A 22,562-nucleotide genomic window follows, 5' to 3' on the forward strand; every position below is an offset into this window, starting at 1 on the left:
GGGTGTGAGACACCGTATTTGACACGACGACTGATCAGTGGAAGCGCTGTTGGTTTACGGGCCTAAGGCGGCCACAGTGACGGACCTGTCAGGAGCGTCGACGAGTGAAGAGGGGACGGTGTACGCATACACGTCCCCAGTATAGAGTACGGTGTGTGAGAAGCGGCCCTAGAAACGGAGGGCCGTGAGGTAAAGAAAGTGCGGTGTGCTCTGAGGCCGTCAGACGGACGGCGAGTGAAATAAACTTGGATCTGTTGCACCCAGAATCTTCCTCCATCTTGTCTCTGTTTTTATCTCTGCGCGGTAAGAAGAGGGATCACCCCCCAGCTAGGCCCACCGACCCTACATTTGGCGTAGTCAGCAGGATCGCCGCCGCAAATACGCTATCTTCAGCGGCAGGCCTGCGTCTGAAGGACTGAGAAAAACTTGGGCTGCTCTATTTTGGATTATAACCACCTGTGGACTACCAGTTACTGACCTGTGGATTACAAATTGGGAACATGTGACAGAGACCGCGACGTCTGGGAAGGTGAGAGTTCCCCCGGCTCTGCCAGCGGCTCCGCAAGAAGTCCCCGCTACTCAGCCGCAGAACGCGGCCCCCTGTGTATCCGAAAGTCTGGCCGAGGAGGCCCTTACTATTTACGCTGAGCTGAGCAGGGCCTCCGTTACCGTTCCTGATTCATCATGCCCGGTGGCGCCACGTCTGGTGTCGCCGGTGCGGAGACTGTCTACAAAAGACGCTGCTACGTTCCCCCTGCTGATAGCAGCTGCATCGTTGGAACCGGCCGTTACTCCGGCTCCGTTGGAAGTAGTGGATGCGGCCTGTCCTGAGGCCGCAGTTATGCCGGCGCTGGAGCCGGCTGCGGCCGACTTAGCAGGCCCTGTGACTTCAGCCCTCAAGGACCAGGCTGTCCCCATTTGCCACCTGGTCCCAGCGGCTGCTGGGCCGCAGATTTCATCGGCCGCCTCTGCCCCATGCGCTTTTTCGGCAAAGTCCCGCCCACCGGACTCTGGGACTGGCGCGACACCCTCCGTTTGGGTTGCGGAGGTTATTAAGGGGAAGAAGGCTCGGGAGCAAACGATTTGGAAACAGCTGCATGAAAAGGGGGAGGCTGGCATGGTGGTGAAGAGATCACGGGAACGGCTGGTCTATATCAATCTGGACCGGGGATACGGGTTTATCCGTGACGAAACAGGCCAGAAGGTTTATATTAATGTGTCCTCAATTCGCCATGGTTGGGCTCTACATGAAGGGGACTTAGTGTCCTACTATAAGGAGTACTGCCCCCGCGGGTATTATGCGGTGGCAGTGCTAGCGGAGCCCGAAGGAAGCAAACGCCCGTAAAGAGTACTTGAATGGACACCCTCAGTATTCCCAGAACTCCACGGCTGTGGGGTCCCTCACTACTGACCGCTAGAAGGCGGATTGGACTGTCAGGAGTTCGTAGCAGCGTTGTGCAGGTTATAAGGACAGTTGCGTTTAGAAAAAAAAAAAATGTTTTGTTGTTATTTATTTGATGCAACTATTTTTTCTCTCTTTCTTTCTTCTTCCTATGTTCCTTGTATGGAAAGTATACGTAAATATGTTTGCCTGACAGAACGGGGATACGGAAAAGCGGAGGAGTGTCCAGGTCCAAGGAAGGGGGGAGGACGAAAGGGGATCTGCAATGTTATGTTGTTATATGTTGGTTTTAAAATAAGCAAAAGAAAACGAAAAAAAAATATAAAAATGGGTACTTGTGCTATTATAAAGTTGTTTAATGTATAAGATGCCAAAGTAAAATGCAAGGGTAAGGGAAGGTCTACGGGACCAAAGGAAAGTGTGAGATCCGGTAGGGATCTAAGAGTGAGGAGGTCTGGGAGACCGGGACGCCGACTATGACATGTAATTGAAAGAAGGGTAAATGAGTTGGAAGACGTGAGAGAGACAGCCGTCCTAGGTCAGGTCCCCAACACCACGGACACCCCTGAAGGAGGAAGGCTGGCGCTGGTAATGATCTGGAAGGTATGAGCCTCCATCATGGTGTACCAAATAGTGGAAGGTGACAGTAGGGGAGAGTAGAGGAAGGTACACGCCATAGAGAGAATATGGGTGTACCTAGCCCAATTTGAAAGACGTTGTCATGTGGCGTGCGCGCTGGTGAGTAGCAGTAGGCTGCTCAGAGCATAGTGCTCCCAGTATGGTTCGGCCCCCGCAGATAGTGGGTTTGGCTCAACAGCTGGTCTGACAACAGAATGTAGGTGTAGCTTCAGAACGACGAAGGCAGGGATGACGATTGTCGAGGACGACAATGGACAAAGGAAGGGAGAGTGTAGGGAAGGTGACCTGACGGACGGACGGACTAGTCAGAGTGAAGAAGGAAAGGTTTGCACAGTTCCCAGGGAGAGCTCCAGTGACAGGAGGACTGCGACAGTCTGTGTGCTGTGAGGAGAATCTAAACCAGGGGGACTGAGGAGAGAGAACGTCAGGGGGGGTGATCCTGACAGGAAGAACCGCAGAAGGCATGAGGCACTGGGTGTGAGACACCGTATTTGACACGACGACTGATCAGTGGAAGCGCTGTTGGTTTACGGGTCTAAGGCGGCCACAGTGACGGACCTGTCAGGAGCGTCGACGAGTGAAGAGGGGACGGTGTACGCATACACGTCCCCAGTATAGAGTACGGTGTGTGAGAAGCGGCCCTGGAAACGGAGGGCCGTGAGGTAAAGAAAGTGCGGTGTGCTCTGAGGCCGTCAGACGGACGGCGAGTGAAATAAACTTGGACCTGTTGCACCCAGAATCTTCCTCCATCTTGTCTCTGTTTTTATCTCTGCGCGGTAAGAAGAGGGACCACCCCCCAGCTAGGCCCACCGACCCTACACAGACAGCACTCTCAGCCTCCTTTATATCGTACAGACCGCACTCTCAGCTTCCTATATATCGTACAGACTGCACTCTCAGCTTCCTATATATCATACAGACCGCACTCTCAGCCTTTTATATATCGAACAGACCGCACTCTCAGCCTCCTATATATCGTACAGACCGCACTCTCAGCCTCCTATATATCCTACAGACCGCACTCTCAGTCTCCTATATATCGTACAGATCGCACTCTTAGCCTCCTATATATCGCACAGACTGCACTTTCAGCCTCCTATATATCGTACAGACTGTTCTCTTGGCATCCTATATCACATACAGACCGCACTCTCAGCCTCCTATATATCATACAGACCACACTCTCAGCCTCCTATATAACGTACAGACCGCACTCTCAGCCTCCTATATATCATACAGACCGCACTCTCATCCTCCTATATATCGTACAGACCACATTCTCAGCCTCCTATATATCGTACAGACTGCACTCTCAGCCTCCTTTATATCGTACAGACCGCACTCTCAGCCTCCTATATATCGTACAGGCCGCACTCTCAGCCTCCCATATTTCATACAGACCACACTCTCAGCCTCCTATATATCATACAGACCGCACTCTCAGCCTCCTATATATCATACAGACCGCACTCTCAGCCTCAAATATATCGTACAGACTGTACTCTTGGCATCCTATAGCACATACTGACCTCACTCTCGGTCTCCTATAACAGATATTTTCTATAAGAGGCTGAAAGTATGGTATGTACAGTATATAGGATGTCGATATTGCGGTATGTACGGCATATTGGCCTCGTATGGTCGGCCTCCTATTAAGCCTCCTATAAGACATACAGACGGTCGGCCTCCTATGAGACATACAGACTGTCATCCTCCTATAAGACATACAGACTGTCGGCCTACTATTAGGCCCCCTATAAGACATACAGACTGTCGGCCTCCTATAAGACATACAGACTGTCGGCCTACTATTAGGCCCCCTATAAGACATACAGACTGTCGGCCTCCTATTAAGCCTCCTATGAGACATGCAGACTGTTGGCCTCCTATTAGGCCCCCTTAAAGACATACAGACTGTCAGCCTCCTATTAGGCCTCCTGTGAGACATACAGGCTGTTGGCCTCCTATAAGACATACAGATGTTGGCCTCCTATTAGGCCTCCTATGAGACATACAGACTGTCGGCCTCCTATTAGTTCCCTTATGAGATATACAGACTGTCGTCCTTCTTTTTGGCCTCCTTGAGACATACAGACTGTCGGCCTCCTATAAGACATACAGACTGTTGGCCTCCTATTAGGCCTCCTATGAGACATACAGACTTTCGGCCTCCTATTATGCCCCTTATGAGATATACAGACTGTTGGCCTCCTATTAGGCCTCCTGTGAGACATACAGACTGTCGGCCTCCTATTAGGCCTCCTATGAGACATGCAGACTGTCGGCCTCCTATTAGGCCTCCTTTAAGGCATACAGACTGTCGGCCTCCTATTAGGCCTCCTATGAGACATACAGACTGTCGGCCTACTATTAGGCCCCCTATAAGACATACAGACTGTTGGCCTCCTATAAGACATACAGACTGTTGGCCTCCTATTAGGCCTCCTATGAGACATACAGACTGTCGGCCTCCTATTAGGCCCCTTATGAGACATACAGACTGTCGGCCTCCTATTAGGCCTCCTGTGAGACATACCGACTGTCGTCCTCCTATAAGACATACAGACTGTCAGCCTCCTATTAGGCCTCCTATTAGACATACAGACTGTCGACCTCCTATTAGGCCTCCTATAAGACATACAGACTGTCGGCCTCCTATTAGGCCCCCTATAAGACATACAGACTGTCGGCCTCCTATTAGGCCCCCTATAAGACATACAGACTGTCGCCCTCTTAGATACTGTACAGACTGTACTCTCTGCCTATGTACGGTATACAGGAGGATGATAGTGCGGTCTGTACGGTCGGTATACAGGCCTCATATGACATATTAGGCCATATAAGAGTGTGGTGTGTGTGTATCTTATATAGGAGGCACTGGCAGAGATTCTGATCTGTGATGCTGCATCATGTCATGTGTATGAGCAGGGCCGGTTTTAGGCAAAGTGGGGCCCTAGGCAAAGGTTAAAATTGGGTCCCAAATGCTAACATATTGCACAGGAGCATTTCGATTGTATTTACATGCGCTGAGTTCAGGACGCTAAATGAGTGTGATCGACAATATTGATGTCATTCAACACTTGTTTCCCGGCCTCTTTCCACCGTCTGAGAAAGAATGATGGGGACAGAACAATCACTAATGGATCAATCTGTCCCCACACAGTATCATGTTATCAGCAGCACATTTACAGTTTACACCCCATATTCCTCCATATAATATAAGGTGCCCCATAGTCCTCCATATAGTATAATACACTCCTCAGTCCTCCATATAGTATAATACACTCCCCATAGTCCACCATATAGTATAATACACTCCTCATAGCCCTCCATATATCAAAATACACTCAGTCCTCCATATAATATAATACACTCCTCCATATATTAAAATAAACTGCTCAGTTCTCCATATAGTATAATACACTCCTCATAGTGCTCTATTTAGTATAATACACCACCAGTCATCCATGTAGTACAATTCACTTCCCACAGCATAATGCACCCCATAGTTCTTCATATAGTATAATGTATTCCCAATAGTCCTCGATACAGTATAATGCAGCCCACATATAGTATAATGCAGCCACCCCATAGAGCATAATGCAGCCACCCCACAGAGTATAATGCTGCCCCGCAATACAATATAATGTAACCCCCATAGAATATAATGCAGCCACCCCTTAGAGCATAATGTAGCCACCCCACAGAATACAATGTAACCCCCCATAGAATATAACAAAGATAATACAGCCCCCCATAGAATATAATGTAGCCCCGAATAGAATATAATACAGCCCACCTCCCCATAGAATATAATGTAGCCCCCATATTTTATAACACAGCCTCCCCCATGGAATATAATGTATAATGTGCCCCCCATGGTATATAACACAGCCACATAGTATATAGTACAGCCACAAAGTATATAACACACAGCACAGCCCCCCATTGGTATACAGCACAGCCCCATGTTATGAGTTCATTTTCTCCTTCACCTCTGATGTCTGATGAACTCCCTCTGCTGGTGAAAGGAAGTAGTGAAATTGATCTGGATGGGAAGAACCTGTCATCTGAACAGGTGGAGGGTGATTGGACATCTGGAATTTCTGAGTGGATATAAGGCAGCCGACGCCCTGCAGGGTTGCTGGTGATCCTTTCTGCTCTGAGCTCTGGCATCCAGTATAGTTCCTGTCTACTAAAAGCTAAGTTTTTGCTCTGCTATTTTTCCATGAGATTTTGTCTGTTTACTTAGTGTTTGTGTTCAGCCTGCCCTGGTTGGGACGGGCTGAACTCCATTTTTGTCTCTGATCAGTTGATCTCTTTAAGCTTGTCTTCAGAATATACCTGAGGGCTGATATAGTGATTTTGAAGTCTAGTGACTTCAGGGCCTTTTCTATCAGACGTGTTGGACATTATTTTTGGCAGGGTTTTTTGCGTGATTGCAGCCAGCATCTTTTCTGCCCTTTCCTATTTAGTTAGTTGGGCCCCATCATTTGCTCAGCCTGTCTTTCTGTCTGTGTTTGTGTTTTCATCTGTTTTTCACCGACAATACATGTTGGGGGCTGTCTACTGCTTTGGGGTCTGCTCTGGGGCAGTTTAGATTTCGCCTTTCTTTCTTTAGGGTTATTTAGCTCTCCGGCTGTGACGAGGGGTCTAGGGCACCATAGGAGCCCCCCATGACTACTGTTAGTTGTGGTGAATAGGATCAGGGGTCTGCTATCCGCTAGCTACCAACCTCTCCGGTTTTCTGGACTTAGCTTGCATTTTTGTTTTTTCCTCCTCTGGTGACTCATTCATAACAGCCCCACATTGGTACACATCACAGAACAGTTGTATACAGCACAACCCCACATGGTATAAAGCACAGGCCCATGGTATACAGCACAGCCCCACATGGTATACAGCACAGCATCACATGGTAAATAGCACAGCCCCACATGGTATGCTGCACAGCACCACATGGTATACAGCACCATGGTATACAGCACAGCCCCACATGGTATACAGCACCATGGCATACAGCACAGCCCCACATGGTATGTAGCACAGCACTATGGTATGTAGCACAGCCCCACATGGTATACAGCAAAGCACCACATTGGTATACAGCACATACTCCCATTGGCATACAGCACAGCCCCACATGGTATACAGCACAGGGCCATGGTATACAGCACAGCCCCCATTGGTATACAGCACAGGCCCATGGTATACAGCACAGGCCAATGGTATACAGCACAGCCCCACATGGTATACAGCACAGCCCCACATGGTATATCATAGAATCATTGAATCGTAGAGTTAGAAGGGACCTCCTGGGCCATCTGGTCCAACCCCTGCTCAAAGCAGGATTCACTAATCATCCCAAACAGATGTCTGTCCAGCCTCTGTTTGAAGACTTCTATTGAATGAGAACTCACCACCTCTCGTGGCAGCCTGTTCCACTCATTGATCACTCTAACTGTCATAAAGTTTTTTCTAATATCTAATCTGTGTCTTCTCCCATTCAGTTTCATCCCATTGCCTCTAGTCTTTCCTAGTGCAAATGAGATTAAAGATGTTCCTTCTACAATGTGACAGCCCTTGAGATATTTGTAGACAGCTATTAAGTATCCTCTCAGCGTTCTCTTCTGCAAGCTAAACATTCCAAGATCCTGCAACCTTTCCTCATAAGACAGGGTTTGCAGACCGGTCACCATTCTGAGCGCTTTTCTGAACTTGCTCCAGTTTGTTGATGTCTTTTTTAAAATGTGGTGCCCAAAACTGGACACAATATTCCAGGTGAGATCTGACCAAAGGAGTAGAGGGCAATAATGACTTCACGTGATCTAGACTGTATGCTTCTGTTAATACATCCTAGAATTGCATTTGCCTTTTTTGCTGCTGCATCACACTGTTGAGTCATATTCAGTCTGTGATCTATTAGTATACCCAAGTCTTTTTCACATGTGCTGTTGTTTAGCCCTATTCCTCCCATTCTGTATATGCTTTTTTCATTTTTATTGCCCAGATGTAGTACTTTGCATTTTTCCCTGTTAAAAAACATGCTGTGCTGTATACCATACCACATGGTATACAGCACAGCACCACATGGTATACAGCACCATGGTATACAGCACAGCCCCCCATGGTATATAGCACAGCACCATGGTATATAGCACAGCCCCACATGGTGCACAGCACAGCACCACATTGGTATACAGCACAGCCCCACATGGTATACAGCACAGGTCCATGGCATACAGCACAGCCCCCCATTGGTATACAGCACAGCCCCCATTGGTATACAGCACAGCCCCCATTGGTATACAGCACAGCCCCCATTGGTATACAGCACAGCCCCCATTGGTATACAGCACAGCCCCATATGCAGTGGCGTAACTATAAAGTTGTGGGCCCCGATGTGAACTTTTAAATGGGGCCCCCATGCCAAAATACAGGCACATCTCAGCTCCGCACACCGCGTACACACGTGGCTCCGTTCCGTACACCTCGTACATGCACATCTCCGCTAACAACATCAGTGTCAGCACAAACTATCCATCAACACTTGAATGAAATGAAACGCTATTGCAGGAGAACCAGCAGGACCTTACTGCTGACACAGAAACATACATAAGCTAGGCTGCCATTTGCCAAAATGTAGCTGAGAAAGTCAAAATCCTTCTGAGAAAGCATCTTGTGGACAGATGAAACCAAAATAGATCATCTTGGTAAAACACATTATTCTACTTTTTACCAAAAATGGAATTAGGCCTAAAAGAAAAGAACATAGTACCTACGGTCAAATATGGTGAAAGTTCAAAGATATTTTACGGGTGCCTAGACTGTTCAAGGCATCATGAAATATGAAGATTTCGAAAGGATTTGATCACAATGTAGTTCCTAGTGTCCTAGGTCATGGATCTTCCAACAGGACAATGACTCCAAGCATACTTCAAGAAACACTCAGAAACGGATGGAAACAAAGAGCTGAAGAGTTCTGAAATAGGCAGCAATGAGTCCAGATCTAACTCTTTTTGAACACCTGTAGAGAGATCTTAAAATTGCTGTTGGGACTGTTGGGAGAAGGCACCCTTCAAATATGAGAGGTGTAGTAAGCTTGTTGATGGTTATAGGAAGCAATTGATTGCAATTATTGATTCCAAAGGGTGTGCAACCAAATATTAAGATGAGAGTGCCAACAATTTTGTCCAGCCCATTTTGGGGGTTTTGTGTGAAATTAGGTCCAATTTGTCTTTTTCTCTCTGTTTTTGTGTGCTGCTCCTATACACACAAAGGAAATAAACATGTGTATAACAAAACACGTATAATTGTAATAATTTTCTGGGAGAAATACTTAATTTTCTGGAACAATTTCATTGATGCCAGTACTTTAGGCCATGGCTGTATGACACAAGAGGGTATGTCGGAAGGTAAAAAAAAATCCACAAACATACCAATGTAACTATGCCAGTTTGTAATTTGAGAAAGGAGAACAAGTAGAGTTGTGTGAAACAAACCGTCTAGTCTACTGTATAGTAGTAAGATTCTGAACAGTCTGGAGGAAAAATCAATGTTTTTCAGCTAAAGTAACTTCACATTATTTCTTAAAATAGAATTATGGATGAGAACATAAAATATCTACATACTTGTTATTGGCATACAGATAATATAGATTGGAATAAAAGAGGAGAAATGTAGAGGAGAAGATGAAAACCAATGTTTCTTTTTTTGGCTGTACCTTGTTTGGATGTGGAAGTTGTTTGTAGTGCCAGTGTGCTCATAGTCATGGACCGCAGCAGCAAAAATCATGGCAAATATTTCCAGTTCTGTAAGCCAGTGCTAAAATGCAATAAGAAGCTGAAATTAATGATGAAATACAAATGATAGTTATCAATATATATACAGATATCCAATATACACTGGAAAATTAAAATGTTGCACATACACATTCAATATATAATATACTGGTAATTATATATAAAAAATACTAAATTCATTTTTACTATTGTTCTGACCAAACAAAAATGCAGGATATAACTTTGAGCTGGTCTGAGTATCAGAAAAGGTTGGGATAGAAAGCTCCATGGGTGCTGCTGGCTTAGATAATTTGCAAGCAATGCTCCCATTTGTGGAGATGCTGCCTTTTTTCCACATGTTCTGAGCTCTATTTATTGCATTGCTATAGTAATTTCTAATGCATCTTTGGTGAATACTTGACACACTGTTTTTTTTAGTACAGAACCATTGTGAATCCTCAATTAAAAATACAATTGCAGTTTTAGGCAAATTTCAGACTCCCAATAGAAGTCTCTGGAGAAAAAATGCACCAAAAAACCCACAGGCCCACTGCATCTTTAAACACAGTGGGCATGAATTTTCACTTGAACTGTTAGGCTGCGTGCACACGTCCGAAATTCCCGCGGAAATTTCCGCGGCAATTCCGCAACTCCCTGCCACGGAAAATACACGAGAAATCCGCATGCATAATTAGCTTGCAGAATACTAGTGTTTTCCAAGCGATCTGTAGCATCACTTGGAAAACTGATTGACAGGTTGGTCACACTTGTCAAACAGTGTTTGACTAGTGTGACCAACTTTTTACTATTGAGGCCGCCTATGCGGCATCAGTAGTAAAAAGATATAAAGTTCAAAATAATTTAAAAAAACGAAAAAATTGTGTTATTCTCATCCTCCGGCGTCCCCAGGCCTCAGCGTTGCTCCCGGCAAGTCCCGTTCCCAGTGATGCCTTGCGACAATGACCTTTGATGATGTAGCGGTCTCGCGATACGGTAGCCTCCCGAGACGCTGAGCGAAAGGCGCGTCAGGGCAGAGGGACATCTGGAGATCTCCACCAGCTGACACACTGGTATGTATTAGATATTGTTTGCCACACACCTCCATACTACTTTCAATGTATTGCGCTGCTAGGCTAGTTCATAGAGAGATAGTTGCACACCAGCCTGTTTAATTGTAATTAATATATGCCCATGGTGAATGTTTACATTATAAAGGGATATTGTGGTGCTTGCTTCCAGCAAGTTTCATATATTGTCATGTCATTTTGCATTGATATTTTGTGGGTGTTTGTGGTCAATGACACTAGTTGGATCGCTGTAGAGGGATTTCCCATGGCATGGTAGTCCCTCTTTATTGTGACTAGCACCTTTCTTTTGTACTTTGTTTTAATATTATAATAAAGGATAATATTTTATATTTGATATACAATTTCGTGGTACCATTTATTACACTTTATGGTTACCTTAAAAGTGATATCCTTCATGACCTTGTGATATTCCGATTTGTGCTTTCATTCTTTCCTCCTCTTATTCTAGGACTCATAACTATTTTATTTTTCTGTCCCCATAGCAATATGAGAGCTTGTTCTTTGTGGGATCGGTAGTAATTTTGAATTACAAAATTCCAGGTGCTTAGAAATTGCAAAAAAACTGTAATTCCCCAATAGTTTATTTTCCCAATTTTATAGTAACACTGAACTGACAATATTCAGATCAGTATAAGTAAGCTGATACCAAACAAGTATACTTTTGGTGAAATTTTGCTTATGCCGTCATTTTCCGAGACCCATAATGTTTTCAGTTTTCGGGATCTATGGCTTGGTGATTGCTTATTTTTTGCGCTCTGAGTTGACATATTTATTGATATAATTTTGGGGTAAACATGATGTTTGGATTGCCCATTATTGCAGTTAAACTTTAGGATTCATTTACTTTATATTTTGATAGATTGAACTTTTTACTATCACAGTGATACCAAATGTGTGTTTTATTTTTAATTAGCTGAAGAGCCCGGCGTTGCCCGGACATAGTAACTAACTGTGGTTAGTTATAACAAATTATAATGATTATATTGCACATAAAAACAATTGATTCCGAGAGAAATTGCACTAATTGCAATAAAAAAGAAAAATACTGAGGTAATATACTGATATAATACTGACCAAATACTGAGGTGAAATACTAACACTGAGGTAAAATACTGATTAAATACTGAGGTAAAATACCAACCAAAAACTGAGGTAAAATACTGACCAAATACTGAGGTAAAATAATGACCAAATATTGAGGTAAAATACTGATCAAATACTGAAGTAAAATACCGATCAAACACTGAGATAAAATACTGATCAAACAATGAGGTAAAATACTAAAACATTGAGGTAAACTACTGACCAAATACTGAGATAAAATGCTGACCAAATACTGAAGTAAAATACTGATCAAACACTGAGATAAAATACTGATCAAACAATGAGGTAAAATAATAAAACACCTTGGTAAAATACTGACTAAATACAGAGGTAAAATACAGACCAAGCACTGAGGTAAAATACTGACCACTGTCATGATCCATGCTGGATCAGGACTGATGAAAAGCACAGGTAACCTTTTTTTTCTTAAGTCGTGCTTAAGTTTGGTTTTTGCCCCTGGTGGCCATTAGGATTATTGCACTGTGGTGTCTTTTGTTTTAAGTTTGCCCCCGGTGGTGGTGAGCGTCATTGCACTCTGGTTTCTTTAGTTAAGTGCACATAATTATAATGCAGGTGTGATTTCTCTGGCTCTGCTATAAAAGAGTCACAGGTGTTGCAATCAGTGTTGGTGATAGTGATCATTTCAACCATCCTTGGTGGAGGAAGGAGCTGGAAAGCGTTCCTTGCAGCACTGTCATAGCCCTGGTGTGAAAGGAGTCATAGGGGATTTCCTTGTAGCCCTGACAGAGCTTGGTGGCAGCGATTCAGGAGGAGAGCTGCATTCTGGTGGTGGACTCTGTTGCCAGGAGCAAGTGCAACAGAGTAAAGCTAAGTGGTGTTTCCCTGTTTGTGTTTTTGCTTAGTGTGTATTAGTACATCGGTGGGGCCAGTGCCTGCGCCACCCAGCTCCCTAGCAAGGGATAGGTGTAGGGTGTGCTAGGGCGACAGGTTCCTGATCAGCGCCCGGTGTGGAACCGGCATAGGGAACGTTATGAGCGTTAGGGACACTGACTCAAGGGAGTGCAGGAGGTCTCCACGTCCCCTTTTCCTATCGCAGGGCCCACCGTTGCATCTGTTTCCCTTACCCTTGTCTTGTTGTTTTAGTTACTGGCCTGCAGGTCGTGTCACACAGGACAGTATCACGTGCCACGTCTTGTTGTTTTAGTTACCGGCCTGCGGGTCGCGTCACACAGGACGGGTCATCGTGACAACCACACACTGAGGTAAACCACTGACCAAATACTGAGGTAAAATGCTCACCAAATACTGAGGTAAAATACAGACTAAACACTGAGGTAAAACACTGACCAAATACTGAGGTAAAATACTGAATAAATATTGAGGTAAAATACTGACCAAATACTCATTAACTCTTCTGCCAGTTTTAGTGAGGGGGACATACTCAACTTGCTGCTCAGGTAGGGAGGAAATCAGTGCTGGGCTGCCTGCACCTACACACAGACTACATCTGCCTGCTACAATCCCCTCTTGCAGTGAGGAATTCAACCAATGTCATCTGATGCTTGATTGCAGATCACAGGCGGCAGGGATCGATTCAAACACAGCATCAATCCCAGAAAGGCTGCAAGGAGCATTCTGTACTAACAGCGTGGGCCGTGTGGATGGGGCTTTCCGTGTGTAGTAAGTGTGGCTACGCAGATTGGGTGGGGCTATGTGAAGTGGGCATGGCTTGATACATACACATGCACACACATACATACACTCAGCTTTATATACATATAAATATATACATATATATACTAGCTGAAGAGCCCGGCGCTGCCCCGGCATAGTAACTAACTGTGGTTAGTTACAACAAATTATATTTATCCTCCATCCCATAGTCCCGTGCCCATATACCCATCATGCATATCCACCATCCCATAGTCCCGTGCCCATATACCCAACATATCCTCCATCCCATAGTCCCGTGCCCATATACCCATCATGCATATCCACCATCCCATAGGCCCGTGCCCATATACCCATCATACATATCCTCCATCCCATAATCGAGTGCCCATATACCCATCACATATCCTCCATCCCATAGTCCCATGCCCATATACCCATCATACATATTCTCCATCCCATAGTCCCATGCCCATACACCCATCATACATATTCGCCATCCCATAGTCAAGTGCCAATATACCCATCAGCCCATCACACATCCTTCATCTCATAGTCCCATGCCCATATACCCATCATACATATCCTCCATCCCATAGTCCCGTGCCCATATACCCATCATACATATATGCCATCCCATAGTCCCGTGCCCATATACCCGACATACATATCCTCCATCCCATAGTCCAGTGCCCATATACCCATCACACATACTCCATCCCATAGTCCCGTGCCCATATACCCGTCATACATATCCTCCATCCCATAGTCCAGTGCCCATATACCCATCACTAGAGTTGAGCGATACCGTCCGATACTTCAAAGTATCGTATCGGATGGTATCGGCCGATCTTTAAAAAAAGTATCGGTATCGCCGATTCCGATACCGGAAGTCCCATTCAAGTCTATGGGACTTCCGGTATCGGAATAAGAAAAACCCTTTCCTGCCCTTGTACAGCCTCTCTGGGGTCTGTACGGGCCTTTCGGGGGGCTGTGCCGGCCTGCCAGGGGGTCTGTGCAGGCTCCGGTGGTCTGTGCCGGCCTGCCAGGGGGTCTGTGCAGGCTCCGGGGGGCTGTGCCGGCCTGCCGGTGGTCTGTGCAGGCTCCGGGGGGCTGTGCCGGCCTGCCGGGGGGCTGTGCCGGCCTGCCGGGGGGCTGTGCAGGCTCCGGGGGGCTGTGCCGGCCTGCCGGGGGGCTGTGCCGGCCTGCCGGGGGGCTGTGCCGGCCTGCCGGTGGTCTGTGCAGGCTCCGGGGGTCTGTGCAGGCATCGTCCGATGGGACTACAAGTCCCATCGGGCGATGCCTGCTACCATGACAGTGATTGACACATTAGCCAATGATGGGACAGTAGTAGTCCCATCATCCGGCTAATGTGTTAAATGTAAAAAAAAAAAAAAAATTACATGCTACATACATACAACATGCATACTACATACATGCTACATTCATACTACATACTACATACATGCTACATTCATACTACATAAATACTACATGCAACATACATACTACATATATACTACATGCATGCTACATACATACTACATGCTACATACATACCACATATATACTACATACATACTACAAGCATGCTACATGCATGCTACATGCTACATACATAACACATATATACTACATGCATGCTACATACATACTACATGCTACATACTACATATATACTACATGCATGCTACATACATACTACATGCTACATACTACATATATACTACATGCATGCTACATACATACTACATGCTACATACATACCACATATATACTACATGCATACCACATACATACTACATACATACTACATACAATACATTCATACAATACATACATAGACATACAGTACATATAACATAGAGTAACATACTTACCAATACTTGTCACATTGTTCCCAGAAGCCATTGTCTTTTCCGGAATAAATATTAACATAACAAACCACAAAAATACTCACCCACGATCCGAAGCAGTCCACGAGTGTGTCCCACGACGATCTTGGGTAGAGAACTGCAGCATCAGATGATGCTGCCGTTCTCTACGGGCTGCAGGAATCCAATGACGGAAGGTAGGTATCCTTCCGCACTGTATTCCTCCGCCACTTAAAAAAAAAAAGTCCCTAGTCTCACTTTATGCCATTGCTGCGTGGGAACGATGCTTGCACAGACCCCCGGACATCAGCACAGCCCCCCGGCAGGCCGGCACAGCCCCCCGGCAGGCCGGTACAGACCCCCACAGGGTGCACAGACCACCGGCAGGCCGGCACAGCCCCCCGGCAGGCCGGTACAGACCCCCACAGGGTGCACAGACCACCGGCAGGCCGGCACAGCCCCCCGGCAGGCCGGTACAGACCCCGGGCAGTCCACACAGCCCCCCGGCAGGCCGGCAGAGACCCCCGGAAGGCCCGAAATGACGGCGCATCATGATGCGCACACACCGCGCATCATGATGACGTCAGTCTGTCAATCAACTTTGAACTTCCGATTCCGATGCCGAATTCCGATATTGAAAAAATATCGGAAGTCGGTATCGGAATTCCGATACAGCAAGTATCGGCCGATACCCGATACTTGCGGTATCGGAATGCTCAACACTACCCATCACACATCCTCCATCCCATAGTCAGCCATTATGACATCATAATGAGCGGCGGGGCTTGCAACCTATGATGACATCAGCGTCGCCATGGCAACCATTGTGACATCATAATGAGGGCGGGGCTTGATACGCACACACTTTTTCCCCAGTATGTAGATAGGGGCAAAATTGTTTGGTGAATTGGAACGCGCGGGGTTAAAATGTTGCCTCACAACATAGCTTAGGACACTCTCAGGGTCCAGACGTGTGACTGTGCCAAATTTTGTGGCTGTAGCTGCGACATTGCGGATACCTATCCCGGACATACACACATACACACACTTGAGCTTTATATAATAGATATATATACTGTATATATAGATTGGGCAAAAGAGAGGTGATTTGAACTTTTGCAGGTTTTTTATTTTTTCCACATTTTTTAAAACTTTTTTTCTTACTTTTTCCTGTATTGAATGTCCTTTGGGAAGACATGAAGCTGCGATAATCTGATCCCTTGGGCTATACATAGCAGGGCTTCAGCTCTGCTATGTATACCAAAGATCACACTCGCCTATGAACTACGGCCTCGGGCCAGCATTCACAGGAGGATTTTTAATACAGGCAAGGGGTAATCAGCAGACCCCTGGCTGTCATGACAACCTATCAGCACACAACCATCACATGACAGGGCTGTCGATGGGCAGGATGAATGACGCGCTTCCAAATGGCAAGTGTTAAATCCCGCTGTCAGTGATTGACAGCAGAATTTAACTGGTTTACATTCGTGAGCACAGCACATTTCTCTCCGCTGCTGATAAAGGCACATGATGACTGTTTAAATCAATCATGCTGTGCAAAGAAAGATGTGGGATCAGTGTGCGAACCCGCATCAAGGGCAGGGACATGATCTTTGACATATATTTACAACAAAGGTCGTGAAGGAGTTAAAGGATGTTGGTAATCTCAAAAATGCTTCCAATCAATGAAATATTGTCATATACAATTCAATTGCCTCAGGTGTATAAAACCAATCACCTAGCCATGCAGTCTGCCTTTTCACATATGAGTAGTATCTGTTTGTTCATGGATAGAACTTTTTCCAAAATAGTTAATGGGGCTGCTCACATATCTGGTATTTTTATGGCAGATTAACTGGTCTGTGCAAAATCACATAAATATGTCTGATACCGAGTTTTGGATTAATATCACAAAAGCAAAAATAACAAGCACAAAATCACATTTCATATAACATGCCTATACTGTAGAGCAGTGTTCCCCAATTCCTGTCCTCAAGAGCCACCAACAGGTCAGGTTTTAAGGATTTCCTTAGTATCACCCAGGTGGTGGAATTATTGCCTGCGCAGGTGAGCAGATCTCACCTGTGCAGTTTTAAGGGAAATCCTGAAAACATGACCTGTTGGTGGCTCTTGAGGACTGGAGTTGGGGAACACTGCCGTAGAGCATACATAGTAAAGGAATGCTGACACAGCATATCAAGATATCGTGAATCAAAGTCTTTTGAATAGCATATTAAAGGGGTTGTCCAGTTTTAAATGAAAAGTCTGTTGTCACGCTGTGGCACTGTGTGCTGCAAGCAGAGGCATAGCTAGGGGTTCAGCTTGGGCGGGGCGAAAAATCTGAGTGGGCCCCTAACCGGTAACCCTGATTACAACTCAGGTTGACACACTCAAAAGTAGTCATGAGCATAGGGGAAGCTCAGCAGATGACCGCGCTGTAACTGAAACAAATCTCTATACAAAAAACAATACTGATATTACCGCCATATGGTGACCTCATAGTGGTAGATGCCAGTCCTGAAGAATATACAAGAGTTTACTATACAGTTACAGATGATAACTTACAGGAGACATTCTTTCTGATACTCATTCACTTTTGCACCTTACTCAGACCGACATGACGACTTCTCCAGCCAGGACTCATCTGCAGAGATTACAACAAAGACACATCTGACTTCTCACATTTAAAGCCTAGAACCCATCTATCTCCAACGTGCACAAAGTACTCACCCAATACTGAGCCCCTGCTACCGTATGTGTCCCTACTATTGTACCTGATACCCCAATACTGAGCTGCTGCTGCCGTATGTGTCCCTATTACTGCACCTGATATCCCAATACTGAGCCGCTGCTACCGTATGTGCCCCTATTACTGCACCTGATACCCCAATGCTGAGCCGTTGTTGCCGTATGTGTCCCTATTACTGCACCTGATACCCCAATGCTGAGCCGCTGCTGCCGTATGTGTCCCTATTATTGCACCTGATACCCCAATGCTGAGCCGCTGCTGCCATATGTGTCCCTATTACTGCACCTGATACCCCAATGCTGAGCCGCTGCTGCCGTATGTGTCCCTATTACTGCACCTGATACCCCAATGCTGAGCTGCTGACATATCTGTCCCTATTACTGCACCTGATACCCCAATACTGAGCCGCTGCTGTCATATGTGTCCCTATTACTGCACCTGATACCCCAATACTGAGCCGCTGCTGCTGCATGTGTCCCTATTACTCCACCTGATACACCAATGCTGAGCCACTGCTGCCATATGTGCCCCTATTACTGCACCTGATACCCCAATGCTGAGCCGCTGCTGCCGTATGTGTCCCTATTACTGCACCTGATACCCCAATGCTGAGCTGCTGCTGCCATATGTGCCCCTATTACTGCACCTGATACCCCAATGCTGAGCCGCTGCTGCCTTATGTGTCCCTATTACTGCACCTGATACCCCAATACTGAGCCGCTGCTGCCGAATGTGTCTCTATTACTGCACCTGATACCCCAATACTGAGCCACTGCAGCCGTATGTGTCCCTATTACTGCAACTGATACCCCAATACTGAGCCACTGCAGCCGTATGTGTCCCTATTACTGCAACTGATACCCCAATACTGAGCCGCTGCTGCCGTATGTGTTCCTATTACTGCACCTGATACCCCAATGCTCAGCCTCTGCTGCCATATGTGTCCCTATTACTGCACCTGATACCCCAATGCTAAGCCGCTGTTGCAATATGTGTCCCTATTACTGCACCTGATACCCCAATACTGAGCCGCTGCTGCTGCATGGGTCCCTATTACTGCACCTGATACCCCAATGCTGAGCCGCTGCTGCCGTATGTGTTCCTATTACTGCACCTGATGCCCCAATACTGAGCCTCTGCTGCCATATGTGTCCCTATTACTGCACCTGATACCCCAATGCTGAGCCGCTGCTGCCATATGTGTCCCTATTACTGCACCTGATACCCCAATACTGAGCCGCTGCTCCCGTATGTGCCCCTATTACTGCACCTGATACCCCAATGCTGAGCCGCTGCTGCCGTATGTGTCCCTATTACTGCACCTGATACCGCAAAACTGAGCCGCTGCTGCTGTATGTGTCCCTACTACTGCACCTGATACCCCAATACTGAGCCGCTGCTGCCGTATGTGTCCCTATTACTGCACCTAATACCCCAATACTGAGCTGCTGCTGCCGTATGTGTCCCTATTACTGCACCCGATACCCCAATACTGAGCTGCTGCTCCCGTATGTGCACCTATTACTGCACCTGACACCCAATACTGAGCCACTGCTCCTGTATGTGTCCCTATTACTGCACCTGATACCCCAATACTGAGCCACTGCTGCCGTATGTGTCCCTATTACTGCACCTAATACCCCAATACTGAGCTGCTGCTGCCGTATGTGTCCCTATTACTGCAACCGATACCCCAATCCTGAGCCACTGCTGCCGTATGTGTCCCTATTACTGCACCTAATACCCCAATGCTGAGCCGCTGCTGCCGTATGTGTCCCTATTACTGCACCTGATACCCCAATGCTGAGCCGCTGCTGCCGTATGTGTCCCTATTACTGCACTTGATACCCCAATACTGAGCTGCTGCTGCCGTATGTGTCCCTATTACTGCACCTGATACACCAATACTGAGCCGCTGCTGCCGTGTGTGTCCCTATTACTGCACCTGATACCCCAATACTGAGCCCCTGCTGCTGTATGTGTCCCTACTATTGTACCTGCTGTGTGGTACTAAAGCAGAGCTCCTCTAACTGCCTCACATAATAATGCCACCATAGCAGATTTACCCTGTCAGTTTCCACTGTGAGGAACATAGTAAGGAAATGGAAGAACACAGGTACAGTTCTTGTTAAGCCCAGAAGTGGCAGGCCAAGAAAAATATCAGAAAGGCAGAGAAGAAGAATGGTGAGAACAGTCCAGGACAATCCACAGACCACCTCCAAAGACCTGCAGCATCATCTTGCTGCAGATGGTGCCACTGTGCATCGGTCAACAATACAGCGCACTTTGCACAAGGAGAAGCTGTATGGGAGAGTGATGCGAAAGAAGCCGTTTCTGCAAGCACGCCACAAACAGAGTCGCCTGAGGTATGCAAAAGCACATTTGGACAAGCCAGTTACATTTTGGAAGAAGGATCTGTGGACTGATGAAACAAAGATTGAGTTGTTTGATCATACAAAAAGGCATTATGCATGGAGGCTAAAAAACACAGCATTACAAGAAAAACACTTGCTAGCCACAGTAAATTTGGTGGAGGTTCCATCATGCTTTGGGGCTGTGTGGCCAATGCCGGCACCGGGAATCTTGTTAAAGTTGAGGGTCGCATGGATTCAACTCAGTTTCAGCAGATTCTTGACAATAATGTGCAAGAATCAGTGAGGAAGTTGAAGTTACGCAGGGGATGGATATTTCAGCAAGACAATGATCCAAAACACCGCTCCAAATCTACTCAGGCATTCATGCAGAGGAACAATTACAATGTTCTGGAATGGCCATTCCAGTCCCCAGACCTGAATATCATTGAACATCTGTGAGATGATTTGAAGTGGGCTGTCCATGCTCGGCGACTATCAAACTTAACTGAACTGGAATTGTTTTGTAAACAGGAATGGTCACAAATACCTTCACCCAGGATCCAGGAACTCATTAATAGCTACAGGAAGCGACTTGAGGCTGTTATTTTTACAAAAGGAGGATCTACGAAATATTAATGTCACTTTTATGTTGAGGTGCCCATACTTTTGCACTGGTCAAATTTTGTTAATATGCAGAGTGCACATTTTCTGTTAGTACAATAAACCTCATTTGAATCCAGAAATATAACTGAGTCCATCAGTTATTAGATATATGAAACTGAAATAGCTGTTCCAAAAACCAAAATTGTTATAAAGAAAAAAGGTTAACATTAATAGGGGTGCCCAAACTTTAACATATGACTGTATATTCATCCTCATCTTTGTGGGGATTATTTTTTTTAATATAAAGTTGTATACCGTAATTGGGTTTTCATGCTTGCCACCCTGGATTTACAATATGAGATGATAGGACCCTCACCCCGGCTACAGGACCAAGTCACAGGGTGTGTGTGTGTACTGTATATATATATATACATGTACTGTATATGTAGAGAGATATTTGAAATATACGGCTGCCAAACATTCCAGGCATTTACCGATCTTCAATATAGCAGCAAAAAATGAAGGCGGCACACCATTTAGACAAAATGAAAAAAAATGAGTTTTGGTTTCCTGGAAAAAGGTTTTCAGTAAACCGAAACATTGCTGAGCCCCAATGAGCTATTAAAACACTCTTTTTTAATTTTGTTAATGGTGCTCTGCCTTCATTTTTTTTATACTATAGATTTTTACATTTACCTGTGTATATATTATATATATGTGCATATTATATATATATATATATATATATATATATGTATATATGTGTATATATATATATGTATATAAAGAGTCACATATAGAGTTGAGCGACTTTTGTTTTTTTAGGGTCGAGTTTCGTTTCGTGAAACCCGACTTTTCCAAAAGTCGGGTCGAGCAAGATCGTCCGATTATAGGGAAAAGTCGGGGTCGTCCCGAAACACGAAACCCAATGTAAGTCAATGGGGAATAAAAGTCGGCAGTGAGAGGAGGACAGGAAACACACCTACAGTGCCCATTTGAATGCCAAAAGCATCAATTCTTCTTACTTAAGCTTGTCAACCTTAATTAACTTCATAATACAAGTTAAGCACTGAAAAATGGGGGTTATTTGGCTAAAGTTGTGGGGGGGTAGGGCTGGCTCTAGGTTTTCATGTGCCCTGGGCGAAAGAGTGCCCCTTTAACACATACCACAACTCATCATGCTCCGATACGGCAGAGAAATAGCGGTATAGTACAATGAAAAATACTTCACTTTTTAGATCTCATGACGAGGCCCATCTATTTCTCCATACAGAATCATTGGTCCCATATAATGTTTGAAACAGTATATGATGAGCTCCACATAATGCTACAA

The 22,562-nt window shown here is 45.6% G+C and overlaps 1 protein-coding gene across 6 annotated transcripts in view; it reads right to left on the reverse strand.

Moving 5' to 3' along the window:
• PDE1C (phosphodiesterase 1C) overlaps positions 1–22,562 on the reverse strand; it is a 1,540,979-nt gene that overhangs the window by 354,888 nt on the left and 1,163,529 nt on the right. For all 6 annotated transcript variants that reach the window (XM_073549936.1, XM_073549937.1, XM_073549933.1 and 3 more), the window contains one exon: positions 9,765–9,865. In XM_073549936.1, the coding sequence (XP_073406037.1) occupies positions 9,765–9,865 (101 nt within the window). The remainder of the gene's footprint in view (positions 1–9,764; positions 9,866–22,562) is intronic.

Source organism: Dendrobates tinctorius, unplaced genomic scaffold (assembly GCF_039654945.1).
Source record: "Dendrobates tinctorius isolate UK_male_01 unplaced genomic scaffold, ASM3965494v1 ptg000162l, whole genome shotgun sequence".
Taxonomy (NCBI): Eukaryota; Metazoa; Chordata; class Amphibia; order Anura; family Dendrobatidae; genus Dendrobates; species Dendrobates tinctorius.